Source organism: Bubalus bubalis, chromosome 4 (assembly GCF_019923935.1).
Source record: "Bubalus bubalis isolate 160015118507 breed Murrah chromosome 4, NDDB_SH_1, whole genome shotgun sequence".
NCBI classification, from domain to species: Eukaryota; Metazoa; Chordata; class Mammalia; order Artiodactyla; family Bovidae; genus Bubalus; species Bubalus bubalis.
Genome location: NC_059160.1, coordinates 77402388 through 77420447, shown reverse-complemented (window position 1 = coordinate 77420447; position 18060 = coordinate 77402388). Strand labels below are relative to the sequence as shown.

The window sequence follows — 18060 nt, the reverse complement described above, 5'->3', positions numbered from 1 at the left end:
CTGCCTCAGCAACGGTCTATTCTTTGTAAAGTCATACAGCAGGTGGCAGTTGGGTTTGACTTCCTGGTTCTGACTTTGCTGGCAAATTGAATAGATACTGAAACTAATTAGCCTCCCCCTTGATTCTTGACCACAGTGATACTTGTCAGAAATGAAGTGCATGATTAGCATATTTTTAGCCGTGGTACAGTGGAGAAAATTTCACTTATGAATCACTCAGGGAACAGGAGACTTATTCATTCAGTCCTCGACCTTGAAATGTAGGTGGATTCATTTAGTCTCATTAGGCTCATGTGTGCTAGGAAGGACATATGATTTTTTAAATTATCAACAGCTTTTTTCTTGTTTTGAGATGCCCCTGAACTTTTCTAGGATTGTATCTTGATAACATTTATTATTATTATGTCGAATTTGGTGAAAACCAGTCAACTGTTCTAAAAGTTCCCTCATGAAAAACAGATGGAAATAAATTTATGAAATGTTAGATGGCAAGTGGTAATTCACCAAGAGGAAAACAAAGTGTTGTTACCAGAACATGGGGTTCTGGAGGCTGGACTGACAAGAGGCACCGATGTTTAGTGGTTCCCTTGACTCGTGTCCAGTTTAAAGATCTTATCCTTTAACTTGTACCTCTTCCCTCTGTTTTCCTGCTAGTGTGCCCAAAGCAAAGTACAAATTTTAAAGTTATTTATATAACTGGTCATTTATTCTCCATACTTTCTCAAAAAAATTTTGCATTACTTTATTGATCCCCTTATGTCTTATAAGATAGACTTTGGTGATATTTTTAGTAAACAAAGTATATTACTTTAAATTATGATTTTAGCCTTCTTTTGAACCTTTGTGGTTTAATTAAGAGTAAAATTTACTGTATGTCTATTTGCCCAACGTGTCATTATCTAGTTTCTAACTTTAGGCCTTATCCTAAACTTAACTTACTTTAGAGCTGGAACTGTCCCCCACCCAAAATCATAAAACAGTCAGGATATCTAAAATGAACTAACCATTTCCCCTCTAAAACCAGCTCCCCTTCTGATTGCTATTTCTAAGAATGAGACGGTCTTTTTTCCAGCCACTCAACATCAAATGTTGACAGTTATCTTTGGCCCTTTTCTCAATTCCAGCCTCAGTATCTAATCAGTCACCAGATTGGCTTTCCCTTCAAAGCTTCTCCCATAATCATCACTTCCTGCCCAACCACCCAAGTTCAGGCCCTTATGACCTCATCCATGTATTTTAGAAGTCAGCTAATTGCACATACACACCCCACTTCCCCATGCTCCACCCCCACTACAGTCTATTCTGTGCACTCCTCGTGGATGATGTGCCTAAAACCCTCAAAGCTTCACAGAGGCTTCCCATTGCCTAGAGCAAAATTTCTTAATCTTGGATTTGTGGATTAGCTACAGGGGCCAGTGAACTTGAAATGACTTGAACAGATTTGAGTACATTAACTGAATTTTCTGGGGAGTGAAAACTCATTGTTTTTAACATATTCTCAAAAAAAAAAATAAAAAGAGTACCATTTTTTTAGAGGATGAAGTCCAAAGTTCTTAGCTTTCCATAATCCTTTATAGACCCCACTGTACCAACCTACATAGCATAGGTTGAAAAGCAGAGACATTACTTTGCCAACAAAGGTCCGTCTAGTCAAGGCTATGGTTTTTCCTGTGGTCATGTATGGATGTGAGAGTTGGACTGTGAAGAAAGCTGAGCGCTGAAGAATTGATGCTTTTGAACTGCGGTGTTGGAGAAGACTCTTGAGAGTCCCTCGGACTGCAAGGAGATCCAACCAGTCCATTCTGAAGGAGATCAGCCCTGGATGTTCTTTGGAACGAATGATGCTAAAGCTGAAACTCCAGTACTTTGGCCACCTCATGCGAAGAGTTAACTCATTGGAAAAGACTCTGATGCTGGGAGGGATTGGGAGCAGGAGGAAAAGGGGACAGCAGAGGATGAGATGGCTGGATGGCATCACTAACTCAATGGACGTGAGTTTGAGTGAACTCCGGGAGATGGTGATGGGCAGGGAGGCCTGGTGTGCTGCGATTCATGGGGTCACAGAGAGTCGGACACAACTGAGCAACTGAACTGAACTGAACTGTACCTTCCCAGCCTTCTTTCCCACTATTCCTCTAATGTAACTTTCTCTTTCTAGCCAAACTAGTCTACTCATTGTCACACATCTTATTTTCTGTTCTGCTGCAAAATTTTCCCTATACCAGTCTCACCTATGGAACATTCTCTCACATTGATGATAACCAAAATGCGTGCCATTCACAAGGTATAGTTCAAGTACTATCTCTTTACTGACACAAACTCTCTATAGACACTTACACTAAAAGGGATGCATTCCCCTTCTGAATTCCTCTGCACTCATATTCAACAAGAAACAAGTGCCAAGTCCGAGAAATAAGGGCTATTTGAGTGCTGCTGCTGTTGTTGTTCAGTCGCTAAGTTGTGTCCAACTCTTTATGACCCCCATGGACTGTAGCCTGCCATGCTCCTCTGTAATGAGATTTCCCCGGCAAGAACACTGGCATGGGTTGCTATTTCCTTCTCCAGGCCATCTCCCCAACCCAGGAAACAAACCCACATCTCCTGCATTGCCAGGAGGATTCTTTATCACTGAGTCATCAGGGAAGCCCATATTTGAGTGCTGAAAGGGGAGCTATTCACTCAAACTATGAGATTTGAAGAAAGTCTCTAAACGTTGGAATAATGCTGAACAGGATCTTGAAAAAAGGACCAATGTTTGTGGTTTTAAAAGGTGGTAGGGTGGGCATTTCTGACTGGAGAAATATCATTAACTCAAAAAGGAAAATTCAAAAAGAAAAGGGTTTTATTTATTTATTTTGCAAAGATTCAAATGAAAACAATGGCACAAAGGGTACAAGGTCAACAGCAGAAAGACAAAAAGCTTGAAAGTTCATGCAGTCATACTACGTAAGGCGTGAATACCATGGAAGCATGCTTAGACATTGTACTGTGACCATCTGCAGTTATTGCTGGTGCTCGTGTATGTTCAGTCATGTCCAACTCACTGTGACCCTTTGGGCTATAGCCCACCAGACTCCACTGTCCGTGGAATTTTCCAGGCAAGAATACCGGAGTGGATTGCCATTTCCTGCTCCAGAGGATCTTCCTGACCCAGGGATCGAAACTGTGTCTCCTGCATAACCTGCATTGGCAGGTGGATTCTTTACCACCGAGCCACCTGGGAAACTCCTACAGTTTTTGAGTATTGAGTAATATGATCAGGTTCCTATTTCAGAAAGATGAACCTAGCAACTGTGTATATCATGAATTAGCCCAGGAAGAGCCTTGAGCCTGGGAAACCATGATGAGATCATCGTTAATCATGAAGTAAGATTTCAAAAACGTGAGCACAGTTTATAGAAAGAAAAGCATGGATCCCAAAAGCTCAGTGGAGGTGGAAAACATAAGAATTGGTAACAGACTGGATGTGGGAAGTGAGAGAGGGGGAGATGTTGAAGACGGCTCCAAGATTTCTAGGCTGGAAAACTTGTGGCTGCTTGGTAATGCCATTGAGGAAAAAGATAATTAATTCTGTTTTAGATACATTGAATTTAGAGACACTGAACTGCAGCAAGTGTAAAATAGCAACAGCAGAAGTGCCAGCTAGGAGGTGGAATGCTAATCTAGAGTTTAGGAGGAACTTGGGGAACTTAAGTGTAGATTTGGGAGAAATTTACATAAAGATGGTTGAAATTGCTGAAAGAGAAAGAGACAGACAGAGAAAGTTTGTAAAGTTGATAACTTGCCATCTAAAGAGATTCACGAGTAAACCTTCCATGACAGGTAATATTTCTGTTCAGCTGTTACCTTGATTAAAAAAAAAAAAAAGACTTGGAAATATGTGCCTTTAGCCACAGCCTCTCTCCTAAACTGAACTGAATCTTCAGCTATTCACTAACATCTTTCACGTCAGTATGTGTATGTGCTCATCGCTCAGTCTTTTCCAACTCTTTGTGACCCCATGGACTATAGCTCACCAGCCTCTTCTGTGGAATTGGCCAGGCAAGAATACTGGTGTGGGTTGCCATTCTCTTCTCCAGGGGATCTTCCTGACCTAGGGATTGAACCATGTCTCCCGCATTGCAGGCAGATTCTTTACCCTCTGAGGCACCAGGGAAGCCCCAGCCACATTATTATATCCAGGACCAAAGCCCCCACTCTCTTCCTCAAATCAGACCTCATTCCGGAACTCCCACTGCATCTCCATGACACTGCCATTCTTCCAGTCCTCCAGGCGAGTCACCTTTGACTTTTTGCTTTTCTCACTGTTCGGCTCCACTCCTCCATGCTCACTTTTGTGAGGTATGTAGGTCTTTTCCCTCCTTGCTACTGCCCATACCTTACTGAATTTCAGGCCCTAATTCTTCTTTGTAGAACAGCTGGTACCTTTTCCACTATTCTTTCCACCCACCACCTCCCTCCATCCCATTCATCCTACTTCTTAGACCTAAAAGGAAGAATGCTGATGCAGCACTTAGCAGAGGGCCAGGTTTGTACACTCAGTACACGAGAGCTGCTACTCTTATCATAATTATTATTATTGATCCTAATGGTTGTTTTCAATGTTAAAGGAATATATTTTATCTCTGCTATTTTCCCTGCACCTTTTAATTCACTGTCTGTTCTTTTCAGTGCAGGGATAGGCAGGACGGGGTGTTTTATTGCTACATCCATTGGCTGTCGACAGTTGAGAGAAGAAGGAGTTGTGGACGCTCTGGGCATCGTCTGCCAGCTGCGTGTGGACAGGTGAGTGCTGGCGGGATGTAACAAGAGACACTTCAGAGCAGCAGCAGCATCACAACCTGATTTAATCACACACCTAACTCTATAAAGATTTGTGTAAAATGCTTAAGAATGTGCATTATATTAAAAAGTCATCAAAGAAAGTGTTATTTGCAACACTGACCCTCAGGAACCCAAAACCAAGAGCTTGTGCTTAACCCTCCTTGTCTCTGATACCCTCCTTGTCTCTGATGCAGGTTGTTTATAGTGGTAGCTCTTAGACTTCCACCTCTGTTCCTTCACAGGGACTTTGTATTTTCATTTGAATTCACTGAGTCCTTCACTTTAGGATCTTGCTCCTTTAGAGTGAGGCGTATGCCATACTACCAAGAGTCATCTTTTTTCTCCACTCATCCTTTTTGAATTGTGAAAAATGCATATGACAAAATTTACCATCTTAACCATTTTTAATAGTACAATTCAGGGTGTTAAGTATATTCATATTCTTGTGCAACCAGTCTCCGAAATCTTTTCATCTTGCAAAGCTCTGTGCCATTTTCTTGGCAACCACCATTCACCTTCTGACTCTTTGAATTTGACTACTCTAGGGGCCTCATATAAGTGGACTCATACTGTATCTGTGTGTTTGTTACTGGCCTATTTCACTTAGGATGGTATCTCCAAGATTCATCCATATTGTAGCATGTGTCATAATTTCCTTCCTTTTTAAGGCTGAATAATATTCCACTGTATGTATATACCATATTTTCTTTATCCAGCTATCTGTTCATGGACTCTTAAGTTGCTGCCACCTTTTGGCTGCTGTGAATAATGCTGCTTGAACATGGGTGTACAAATAGCTACTTGAGATTCTTTAAGGTATATACTCAGAAATGAGATGGCTAGAGCATACGGTAATGTTTTTAATTTTTCAAGGAATGCCACACTGGTTTCCATATGAGCTGCACCATTTACATTCCCATCAACAGTATACAGGGATTCCAACTTGTGTGTTTGTTGTTTTGTAGTAGTAGTCTTCCTAATGGGTGTGTGGTGAAAGAGTCATTTTCAGGTATAGGTGATTTGATAACTTTTGTGATGGTCTCTGTTTATGCACTGAAAACAGAGCAAACAAGCAATTTCTTTTCTTGCTCGCTGCAAAACTAAACCTGGGGAAATGAATAGTTGAGGGAATGACAGGTGAGTGACCGAGAAAGTGAACAGATGCTCACTGAAAACAGGCACAGAGAGGAAGATGCTTGCAATCACATGAGCAGAGGACCTGCCTGCTCTGGAGTTCACTGTGCTGTTGTGGGAGAAGAGTTGTCCCCAGAGCTCAGCTGTGGGTTCTCTTCATTCATACGGCAAGTGTGTATCAACCACCTTTTAACTGCAAGGCATTGTTCTGGATGCTGTAAGTACTGAAACAACATGAGTGAGGCGCTGCTCTCCTAGAGTTTACATGCTAACAGTGAGAGAGAAGAGATAATAAACAGCAAAGAAATAAACAGGATAATTTCAGACAGATAAATGCTGTGAGGTAATAAAACACGATAGTCACAGAAGCTGAGCCTCCTGGAATTTAGCCCTATGACCTAGAGTTTCCTAAAAGTGAGACCACAAAAGTCACATTTTAAGAGTCACGCAATAAATATTTATTGAGCTGCTACTCTGTACTAGGTCCTGCAATTTCAATACAGACGAAAGAATTATTCTGAAAATTCAATGAGAAGATAGATATAAAGGCACATAGGAAGCCTTCTGATAAATATTCACTTTGTTACTGTCATCTTCATTATTACTAAAATCATCAATAAAGCCTCTCCAATCTCTAAAAATTAAACACTCAAATTGCTTTCCAGGATGAGGTTTTCCCTCTTCATCACTATCCTTCTTTCTTTCCTTTTAAATAATCATTTCTCCATCTTTATAAGTGTAGCTTCCCTCTATTTTTCCTCTTAACTCTGACTGGCTTTAATAAGCCAGTTACCCATGGTGATTACAATTATGGACTCTGTAAACGGACTGCCTGGTTTTGCATCCTGGCTCCCACCATTGCCTGGTTGTGTGCCCTTGGGCAAGTTACAGGACTTCTCCTTGCCTTGATTTTCTCAACTGGAAAATGGAAGTAATAATAATATCTAATTCTTATGTTTTTATAAGGAGTAAAAGGTAATCTGTAAAGTGGCTGGCACATAAGCATGTAACCAAGGTTAGCCACAGTTATTATCAATAGATATAGCAAGAACCTGGGCATGCGTCTGTAAAATGGAAATAATAATATATACCCCACAGGGTTGCGGTAAGAGTAAGATGAGATTACACCTGTGATGTACTGAGTAGAACACTTAGTCTAGGTTTCTTTTTTTTTTTTAATTCTTACTGAATTTGTTATAATATTGTTTCTGTTATTTACGTTCTGATTTTTTGGCTGTGGGGCATGTGGGATCTTAACTCCCTGACCAGGGATTGAACCCACACACTCTGCATTGGAAGTCTTAACCAGTAGACCACCAGGGAAGTCCCCTAGTCAGGTTTCTTACTCTCTCTCTACCCTCTTCCCCACTTCTGCCTTTCCATGTGTGCTAAGTTGCTTCAGCTGTGACTTTCAGTCAAAGAGCCGTGACTCTTTGTGACCCCATGGACTGTAGCCCGCCAAGCTCCTCTGTCCATAGGATTCAGGCAAGAATACTGGATTGAGTTGCCATGCCCTCCTCCAGGAGATCTTTCCAACACAGAGGTAGAACCCGAGTCTCTCCTGTCTTTACCACTAGTGCCACCTGGGAAGCCTCACATGTAATTGCTTCCAAAAATGTTTTTGTGCGTGAGATAGCTCCAATTCTCTGTCCCCTCCTCTTATATTTACTGTCTCAGTTTCCTGAAACCGCCTTGTTTCTATCCACTACTACTCACCCCAACTGGAATAGGATTCCTTTGCTTCACTTCAGACTCTGGGACCTACCTTCACCAAGAAGAGGGACCCTACATTAGAGAGTGAGGGACAGCACCCACTCAGCCTGGAGCTGCTCCTGCAGTGATCGTAATCTCTTCTGCTTTGTTCTTCTGTAAACAAGGCTCCTTCATGGGACCCACAGATCCCTAGGGGCTCCAGTTCATCTCTGTGCACTGGATCTGACTCTATTTGAAACAACACCTTGAAAAAAGGGGGCTTGGTTTGTCCATTGTTTAGGCTTTTGTACCTCTTAGATCTTGTCTATTCACCCACCCCTATATCCCTCCTCCCCTACCTGCTTCTGTAGCCTGACATCCACCTTGGTTTCTACTTCCCAGTCACTTTACTCTGTCAAGTCTACCAGATTGCCCTCTAACTCTGAAGAAAATCACAAATACGTTTTTTAAACCATATCACAATGCCTCCTCTCATTGACTCCTTCCTTCCTAAAGCAAATAGGCAGAAAATTTAGCCTTGGCCTGCCATCAATACCAAGGTCTTCCCACAAGGCTTGTCATTTTGCTCCAGGTAGGAGTTTCAAAACATTCCACTTCTCTGCTGATCTATACTCTATTGGTTCCCTACCCCTTGGATTTGAAATACTGCCAATACATGTCTCGAAATCATACTAACTGATTTATTCATCAAGATCCCTTCTACATAAATCCTAAGCAGCTGCTTCTGTTGTTTATGAAGCAGATCATCTCCTTGAAATTTTCCTTGGAAAGTCTTTTCTTTGCCTTCCTTCTTTCGCAGGATTAACATTAGTTGGTTCAGTCACTCAGTTGTGTCCAACTCTTTGTGACCCCATGAACACCAGGCTTCCCTGTCCATCACCCAACTCCCAGAGCTTGCTCAAACTCCTGTCCATTGAGTCAGCGATGCCATCCAACCATCTCATCCTCTGTTGCTCCCTTCACTTCCTACCTTCCATCTTTCCCAGCATCAGGGTCTTTTCCAGTGAGTCAGTTCTTCACATCAGGTGGCCAAAGTATTGGAGCTTCAGCATCAGTCCTTCCGATGAATACTGAGGACTGATTTCCTTCAAGATTGACTGGTTTGATCTCCCTGCAGTCCAAGGGACTCTCAAAGGTCTTCTCCAACACCACAGTACAAAAGCATCAATTCTTTGTCATTCAGCTTTTTTTATAGTCCAACTCTTACATCCATACATGACTACTGAAAAAACCATAGCTTTGACTAGATGGACCTTTGTTGGAAAAGTAATGTCTCTGCGTTTTAATATGCTATCTAGGTTTTTTAAAGCTTTTCTTCCAAGGAGTAAATGTCTTTTAATTTCATGGCTGCAATCATCATCTGCAGTGACTTTGGAGCCCAAGAAAATGAAGTCTGTCACTGTTTCCATTGTTTTCCCATCTATTTGCCATGAAGTGATGGGACCGGATGCCATGATCTTCGTTTTCTGAATGTTGAGCTTTAAGCCAACTTTTTCACTCTCCTCTTTCACTTTCATCAAGAGGCTCTTTAGTTCCTCTTCACTTTCTGCCATAGGGTGGTGTCATCTGCATATCTGAGGTCATTGATATTTCTCCCAGCAATCTTGATTCCAGCTTGTGCTTCATCCAGCCCAGCATTTCCCATGATGTACTCTACATATAAGTTAAATAAGCAGGGTGACAATATACAGCCTTGACAATATACCTCCTTTCCCAATTTGGAACCAGTCTATTTTTCTATGTCTGGTTCAAACTGTTGCTTCTTGACCTACATACAGATTTTTCAGCAGGCAGGTAAGGTGGTCTGGTATTCTGGTTGAAGAATTTTTTACAGTTTGTTGTGATCCACACAATCAAAGGCTTTAGTGAAGTCAATGAAGCAGAAGTAGATGTTTTTCTGGAATTCTTTTGCTTTTTCTATGTTCAAATGGGTGTTGGCAATTTGATCTCTGGTTCTCTGCCTTTTCTAAATCCAGCTTGAACATCTGGAAGTTCTCAGATTCACATACTGTTGAAGCCTAGCTTGGAGAATTTTGAGCATTACTTTGCTAGCATGTGAAAAATTTTAGCATTACTTTGCTAGCATGTGAAATGAGTACAATTTGCACTTCCTTAGTTGTTATAAAAAGCAAAACAGAAAACCTCATTCCTTTCTTTGACCCCCATCCAACTTCTTCCAATACTTCTTGTGTCTTGCTTCAGTATTTCATCCATTTATTGTCATATTTCATTTTCAAAATTCCCAATTTGTAGGTGACTGCTGTTGACCATGTTTTAACCTTATGCCAGTAAATGGAAAACTGGCTTTAGAAAATCTGAATGTCTGCCCTCCTGCTCTTGCAGCTTATTGTTCTTCATCAGTTCTTCAAACCTGTCTGCAATCCTGGTCTCTGTGGTCATCCTTACCTTCAGTTTGGAGTGTGTCTTCAGACATCCCCAAATGTGCTATTAATTACAGAGATTTATTTAAGGATGGCCATTCCACCATGGTCTTCAAAGCACATCTCATTTAACTCCAAAAATGAACCCAAGAGTCAGAAAAGAGATATTCTTTAGCCTCATTTTTTAAAAATAAGTAAACAAAAAATTCAAGATATAAAATATCTTGTCTGATAACATTCAGCTAAGGAAACTGGCAAAGTAGACCTCTTTGGCATCTGAGACTTCTGATTTCTAACTCAAGGTATGACTCTTGATTAAAAGTAAATAAGTTTTTGGAATATGTTTATTGCAAAATTGCTAGACAAAAACATAGCCCTTTGAAAATTCTTTGTCAATGAAAAATGCAGTGACACCACAATTTTTAAAACAGTGGTTAACATGAAGGGCAGCTGTTTCATGAATAGAGTGATATTGTCAGCAGTTGTCTTAATATAATTTGAGGAACATAGAGATGTTGCCTCATTCCAAAATATCTATCTATAGATGGTGCCTAAAATATCTCTGTGTGGCAAATGTCTAAAACACTACTATTAGAGAGACAATCTTTTTGTCTAAAGAGCTATTCTTTTTAAGTTTCTTGAGCCTAGAGTTGAGAGGTGAGAAGTGTGTATATATTAGTCATTCAGTCATGTTCAACTGTCTGAGACCCCATGGCCGCCAGCCTCCTCTGTCCATGGGATTCTCCAGACAAGAATACTGAAGTGAGTAGCCATTCCCTTCTCCAAGGGATAGTCCCAATTCAAGGATTGAACCCGTGTCTCTTGCATTGCAGGCAGATTCTTTAGCTCCTGAGCCACCAGGGAAACCCCTTTATCTTCCTGGCTATTAACACATTAAACAGGGTGACCTAGCCTTTTCCAGCTTAGGGCATGTTAGCTAGAGAGTGTAAGTCCACGCATCAGGAAGGCATTCAGAACTGAGGTTTTGATGAAGGGGAACTGAAGAGAGGGCCCCAGAAGAGGTTCTGCCATTGAGGAGACTGCCAGACAGCTCTGTGCATTGTGAAGGTGAGAGGCAGAAGACACCTCTGGCAAGAGCAGCTACCTGATTTGCAGGGACCAGTAAAAATGAAAATGTGTAGCCCTATTTTAAAAAATGATTAACTCTTTCAAGATGGTGACAGCAGAGCATGAAACCAATACAGGGTCTTGCCCAGCACAGGGAGAGAGGCTGATGTGACTGAGCATGTCAAACCGATGGAGTCATCCCTGTCGAGGGGTATTTCAGGGTGGGTGTTTGTAAGTGGGTGTGAATTCTGTGTGCTGTGGAACGTTCACCCAAGATCTCTGCTCCGAGCAGTCCCCCTGAATCACACATGTGTTCATGTATTTGACAAAGATTTACTGAACGTTACTGCTGAACATGCATCAGGTGCCTGGGGAGCATGCATGCAAGCTGAGTCACCTCGGTCATGTCCAACTCTTTGTGACCCTGTGGACTGTAGCCCACCAGGCTCCACTTGCCTGTCCATGGGATTCTCCCAGCAAAAATACTGGAGTGGGTTGCCATTTCCTTCTCCAGGGGATCTTCCCCACCCAGGGATCAAATCTGTATCTCTTACATCTCCTACATTAGCAGGTGGATTCTTTACCACTAGCACCACCTGGGAAGCCCCTACTTTGGGTAGAGCAAGATGGATTTCTTAACAGACATTGTGGTTCTCAGGGCCACTCTTTTTTTAGGTAAAGGTTTTTAAAAATTATTTATTTATTTTATTTTTGGCCGCACTTGGCCTTCATTGCTGCTCCAGGACTCTCTCTAGTTGTGGTGGTTGGGCTTCTCATTGCGGTGACTTCTCTTCCTGCAGCACAGGCGTTAGGTGTGCAGACTTCAGTAGCTGCAGCACACAGGCTCAGTAGCTGTGATGCACAGGCTTCATTGCCCTGAGGCATGTGGAATCTTTCTGGACCAGGGATCGAACCATGTCCCCTGTATTGGCAGGCAGATTCTTAACCACTGGACCACCAGGGAAGTCCCTCAGGGCACATTTTAATGATTAGTTAAACTCTGAGAACCTGCTGCATGTCAGATTAGCTACAGTACAGATTAGCCTATACTCAGGCAAAAAATAAATAAATAAATAAAAGTTTCTCAATTTTGAGGAAAAAATCTGTATGCTATGTTTCTTAGAACCCATCTCCACCTGGATAGTCAAAAAAAGTATTAAAGTGTTAAGGGATACAAAGCATCCCCCAGGATGGTAATCCATTTCACTTACTTGAAGCACTCTTTCACGTTTATTTGACCACATAACACTTTCCGAGACTATCTAAATGAAAGGGAAAGAAGTTATAAAATAATAAATATAAGCTGTTCTTTCCAAAGTTTGGTGCCAAAGAGAAAACTAGAGATGGCAGAGGAATGTGAGCCTGGGAGGAGACCATTAAAAAGGTGAAAGGGAAGGGCTGCTGCTGCTGCTGCTAAGTCGCTTCAGTCGTGTCCGACTCTGTGCAACCCCATAGACGGCAGCCTACCAGGCTCCCCCGTCCCTGGGATTCTCCAGGCAAGAACACTGGAGTGGGTTGCCATTTCCTTCTCCAATGCATGAAAGTGAAAGTGAAGGTGCTTAGTTGTGTCCAACTCTTAGCGACCCCATGGACTGCAGCCTACCAGGCTCCTCCGTCCATGGGATTTTCCAGGCAAGGGTACTGGAGTGGGTTGCCATTGCCTTCTCCGAAGGAAAGGGCAGGACTGACTAATTGGAGCATCTAGCTTAGTATAATAAGGGCTACCAAAGATGGAGTTAATGTATCAAAAAGCTAATATTTTGAACTCTTCAGAGTTCAAGCTCCACCAGATTTTTCCTATCCTCTCATACCTTTTTTAACAGCAGCCTCTATCCACTAGTGATCCAAAGCTGGACACTACATCTTCATTATAGTTTATCCCCCACCACTTTTACCTGCCTCCTCTGAGAAGCCCAAGGCCTGGCTAACAGCAAAGAAAAACAGTGATTTGGATACTGGAGATGGGTTACATGACTGATAAATCAAGAGTCTGAGCATTGAGTAGGATCAAAAACCTAATCAAAAGAAAACAAAAAACAAATAACAATGCTTGAACATTGTTATTCAACATAACATAAACCGGCAATTTGTACTCAGATCACAAGTCTGCATTTTAGCAATAAATTCAAATGGTCTGATTTAGAAATGAGTGTGTTATGCTGAATGGATGCTTCCAGTGTAACAACAGTGACAAAGCCATTTGGTGGATTCCTCATTCTCTGGCAAGACATTATTTTTATTGGCTTTTGGGCAACAACTATTAATAGATGCTATAGTTCTCCCTGAAGATTCATGAGTCTGTGATTCTCCTATTAATACTTTTGAGCATATTTTGAACTAAAATAGGATTTCCTTTTTTCCAAATGGGAGTTAAAATTAAGTGGTGGGCACCCAGATGTGTTTTATTTAGAAGTGCATTCATGGATCATTCCTTCATTGCCACTGTGTTCATTTTGATTAAAAGATGAAGTCGGTAACAGGCAATTGGGACAGAGCACTGGCTGATGCATCTCAGGGCTTCCCAGGTAGCACAGTGGTAAAGAATCTGCCTGCCAAGGCAGGAAGACATAAGAGACAGGGGTTCTATCCCTGATTTGGGAAGATCCCCTACAGTAAGAAATGGCAACCTGCTGTAGTATTCTTGCCTGGGAAATCCATGGACAGGAGAGGCTGATGGGCTACAGTCCTTGGGGTTGCAAAGAGTCAGGCACGACTGAGGGACTGTGCATTTGTGTGCGCGCATGCACACAGACACACACACTGGTGAGACTGGGAAGCAGGCAACAACTAGAGAAAGAGGTGGCAGGGATGGGTGGAGCAGATGTCAAGGAGCCTGAAGCTTGTCCTACCTCTGCCCCTAATTTCCTGCGTGACCACTTGTCACTCTAGGCCTCTGAATCTCCATATGTAGAAGGAGAAGTGGTACTTATCAGAGGTCTCCGACCTGTTTCTGGTCCAAAGATCTCTTTTTAAGAGTAGAATATTTCATGGACCTTAACCTGATGGTTATACTTTGAATCCCATAGTGCTTTAAATTATACTATTTTATTACTTGCTGCCAGGCCCGCGCACAGAACAAAGGACTGAACAGAGATAGCCGGCTGCAGACCTTCCCCCTCCGGTGACAGGCAGCCAGAGCCGGAAGGGGGCAATCGCAGCCCCAGAGAGACACTATCTATAAAACTGTAAGCAGGCTTCTTTGCTAACTAAAATTTCTTGGGGGTCTGGACGGTCAACATCTGCCTGAGAAGGTGCGCCGGTTTTACACCCAGATAACCGAGTGGCGGGGAGGCGATAAGTCGCAGCATTGGCGCCCGCCGAACACCTCATCACCTGAGCTGCTCGGACCTGGGAAGAGCACAAAACACAGGCTCAACCGAGTCTGCGCCTCTGAGGACTACCCGAGTGCCTGAACCTGAGCGGCTTGGACCTGGGAGGTCAGCCCAGGGCCGGCCTCTGATTGTTCCCGGCGGAACAACCTAGAGCCCGAGCAGTGTGGGCAGGGAGGATACACGCGCCGTGAGCGGGGGCAGACCCAGTGTGGCTGAGGCACTGCGAGCGCACGCCAGTGTTATTACTTGCTGCTGCTGCTGCTAAGTCGCTTCAGTCGTGTCCAACTCTGTGCGACCCCATAGACGGCAGCCCACCAGGTTCCCCCATCCCTGGGATTCTCCAGGCAAGAACACTGGAGTGGGTTGCCATTTCCTTCTCCAATACATGAAAGTGAAAAGTGAAAGTGAAGTCACTCAGTTGTGTCTAACTCTTAGCGACCCCATGGACTGCAGCTTGCCAGGCTCCTCCATCCATGGGATTTTCCAGGCAAGAGTACTGGAGTGGGGTGCCATTGCCTTCTCCGAGGGAAGCCCCGCTGCTGCTGCTGCTAGTCACTTCAGTCATGTCCGACTCTGTGCGACCCCATAGACAGCAGCCCACCAGGCTCCCCCGTCCCTGGGATTCTCCAGGCAAGAACACTGGAGTGGGTTAGAAAGCCCTTATTATCTTATTTAAATATCACTAAATTGTTGTGACAATACCACCTAATTAAGAATTCCAGTTGCTATTAAAGCTAAACCAACCACTTTTCACCATATTTAGAGCCTGCTATAAGAGATTCATTTAGACTTGTTTATACCATGTTTTGGGCTTCCCTGGTAGCTTAGCTGGTAAAGAATCTGTCTGCAATGCAGGAGACCCCAGTTGAGTTCCTGGGTTGGGAAGATTCCCTGGAGAAGGGATAGGCTACTCACTCTAGTATTCTTGGACTTCCCTTGTGGCTCAGCTGGTAAAGAATCTGCCTGTAATGCAGGAGACTTGGGTTCTATTCCTGGGTCAGGAAGATCCTGTGAAGAAGGGAGGAGCTGCCCACTCCAGTATTCTGGCCTGGAGAATTCCATGGACTATATAGTCCATGGGATCACAAACAGTCAGATATGACTGAGCAGCTTTCACTTCATACAATGTTTTCATGGTATGAGATAGTGAGGAAGGTCATTTACACATTGTGTATGAGAGATATTTGTCCTTTAAAAGAAATAATAATGCATAGTAATAAAATGGCCTAGGATACTCAGAGACCGCCTCATATGCATATGGAGAATGACTAAGGAGCCATATGTGACCATCAAAAGACATCTAGGCAGGGAGGGAAGGAATGTGCTCCATTGCAGGCTGACGTCAGGCAATTTTTTTCCTCATTGTATTTCTTTTCATCCCACTTGGCACCTCTGAACTCTGGAAGAACTTGAAAACAGAGTTTGGGAAGTGAAACACATAAAATAATTTGTGATCTCAAAGTCTTTTTTTTTTTCTTCTTCCCCCTCCCCCCCTTTTTTCCTTCCCCAGAAACAGGAAACAATCTGTCTAATCCTCCCTTTTGAGAGTCAGTAGTGAAATCTGCAGTTGTCTTTGTACATCCTTACCTTGGGGACCTTAAATTGTAATGACATCCAAAGTCCTTACTTGTGGCTTCCCAGACAGGATAGAAAAATGCTTCCAGTGTGCGTCATATCATTGTTTAAATGTTTTGATTAATCACTTTAGTTTGATGGGTTTTTTTAAACTATAACAACCTAAGAGGAGGAATACATATGCTATCAGTTTCCTTAGCTAATATGTGTCCCCAGAAAATTCTTTGTTTCCAAAACTTGGTTAAAATAATTCCAAAGCTAAAATTTCCACCTCTTGGTATATTTTTTTTTATTAACTTTTGTCTTGCATTGAGCCATATCCTTTTACAATCCCAACTCATCACAGAGATCCCCTTAATTAGTGAATTTCAACAATCTCATTGGAAGATCAGGAATTGGACACTTTAGTTTACTTATTTTAAGAACACTTGAAGATAAAGCTTAAAAATTGGTTTGGATTTCCTTGACATCACAGTTCCTAGGCCGTAACAAGATGTCCTCTTGTAAAACAGATTACGCTAACCGAGTCTTCCAAGTGGTTGTCAGAACAACCTTTTCCTTCTTCTCAGCTAGGAGTCAATTGAGTGTTAACCTGGATGTTCAGAAGAAAATTGACCAGCTTTAAGGAAAAAAAAAAAATATGGGGAATTCAAGATCTGCTAGGGCATTAAATTATCATTTGACTTGTGTCATTTCAAGGACTGAGAATGTAAACTAAATGTTTTGATTGATTCTGACCAGGTATTTTGGGAATGTGGACATACTCTGTAGAGAAATGTCCACATTCAAAATATCTGGTCAGAATCAATCAAAACATTTAGTTTATATTCTCAGTCCTTGAAATGACATGGTGTTTAGACATGGAGAAAACGTCTGTCCAAGATACCCCGAGTTCAGCTCCAAACGTTAGCTGTGTTCGACTCATGCCCAAGCTATCGGAGCTTTACCCAGGAGGCGCATTATCATCCACACCTTTTGTTCTAAATTTACTGTACCAAACTTTACCAAAAGAATTCCAGATTCGAAAATAATAAAAAGCCAAGGAGCGTCAGTTCCATTGTTAGCCCAGAAATGAGTCACTGCTGCAGAATTTCTTCTGTCTACTGATTAGACCGGATACGCGCTGGGCGGTGCAGCAGGAAAGGCTTGTTGCTCTTTGTATGTGTGAGTTAATAGTCACAAAAGGTCACAATTTTAACATGTTCAAAACCAAATCTCTCTCCTGGGCATCTGGCAGGGTTTTTTTTTGTTGTGTTTTTTTTTTTTTTTTTCAACTCAACCTCCCAGGAGCAAAGGGGAAAAAAAATATAGTTTTTTCCTTTCTAACCTGAGATTACTCTGCTGACATGGCTACGTGCTTTTGTGCACAGAGACCAAGATGACATGGATTTTTGTGTTTGGCGGGGCTGATGTGACTTGAGTTATCTGACATTTCTGGAAGAGCAGTTGGTCTGAGTTCTTTCTGGCCTGGCCAAGCACACTGTTCATATTCTGTGGCCACAAAGAAATCAGAGCCTTGCACCCAGCACCATTTTTGCAATAGAAGTGACTTTCTTCCAAAGCATGAAATGGGGCATAATTAGAGTGAAAAGATAGTTTGTCTAAACCAACATAGTTCTGAGGGTGAAAAGGAGGCTTTATTAATAATTAGACCAGGACAGCAGGAGTAAACTGGGTCTGTCCCAAGCAAACCAGGTGCATGATCACCCTAAGGGTTTGTGTTAACCAAGCATTTACCAAAAGAATATGAAATAGAATATGTGACATTTATTTAATACTTGCTGAGTGACAGCCACTGTGTCCACTAAAAAATACAGTCACAACCCGAAAGTACAGAGTTATTTTATTTGGTGGGAATGTTTAGGACTCCCAGCCCCACAGAGACAGAATCTCAGTAGCTCTGAGAAAACTGTTCCAAGAAGGTGGAAGGGGGAGTCAGGCTATATACAAGTTTACAACAAAGGGAGCAGGTAGTCTGAACATCAAAGATCAGATATCAAGTTAAGGAATTCAGCAATCTATGTATGAGAAGA

General features: G+C 42.3%; 1 protein-coding gene across 2 annotated transcripts in view; it reads left to right on the top strand.

Annotated features, from left to right (window-relative positions):
* PTPRR (protein tyrosine phosphatase receptor type R) overlaps window positions 1–18060 on the top strand; it is a 268902-nt gene that overhangs the window by 241925 nt on the left and 8917 nt on the right. For both annotated transcript variants that reach the window (XM_006058411.4, XM_006058412.4), the window contains exon 13: window positions 4672–4785. In XM_006058411.4, coding sequence (XP_006058473.2) covers window positions 4672–4785 — 114 coding nt within the window. The remainder of the gene's footprint in view (window positions 1–4671; window positions 4786–18060) is intronic.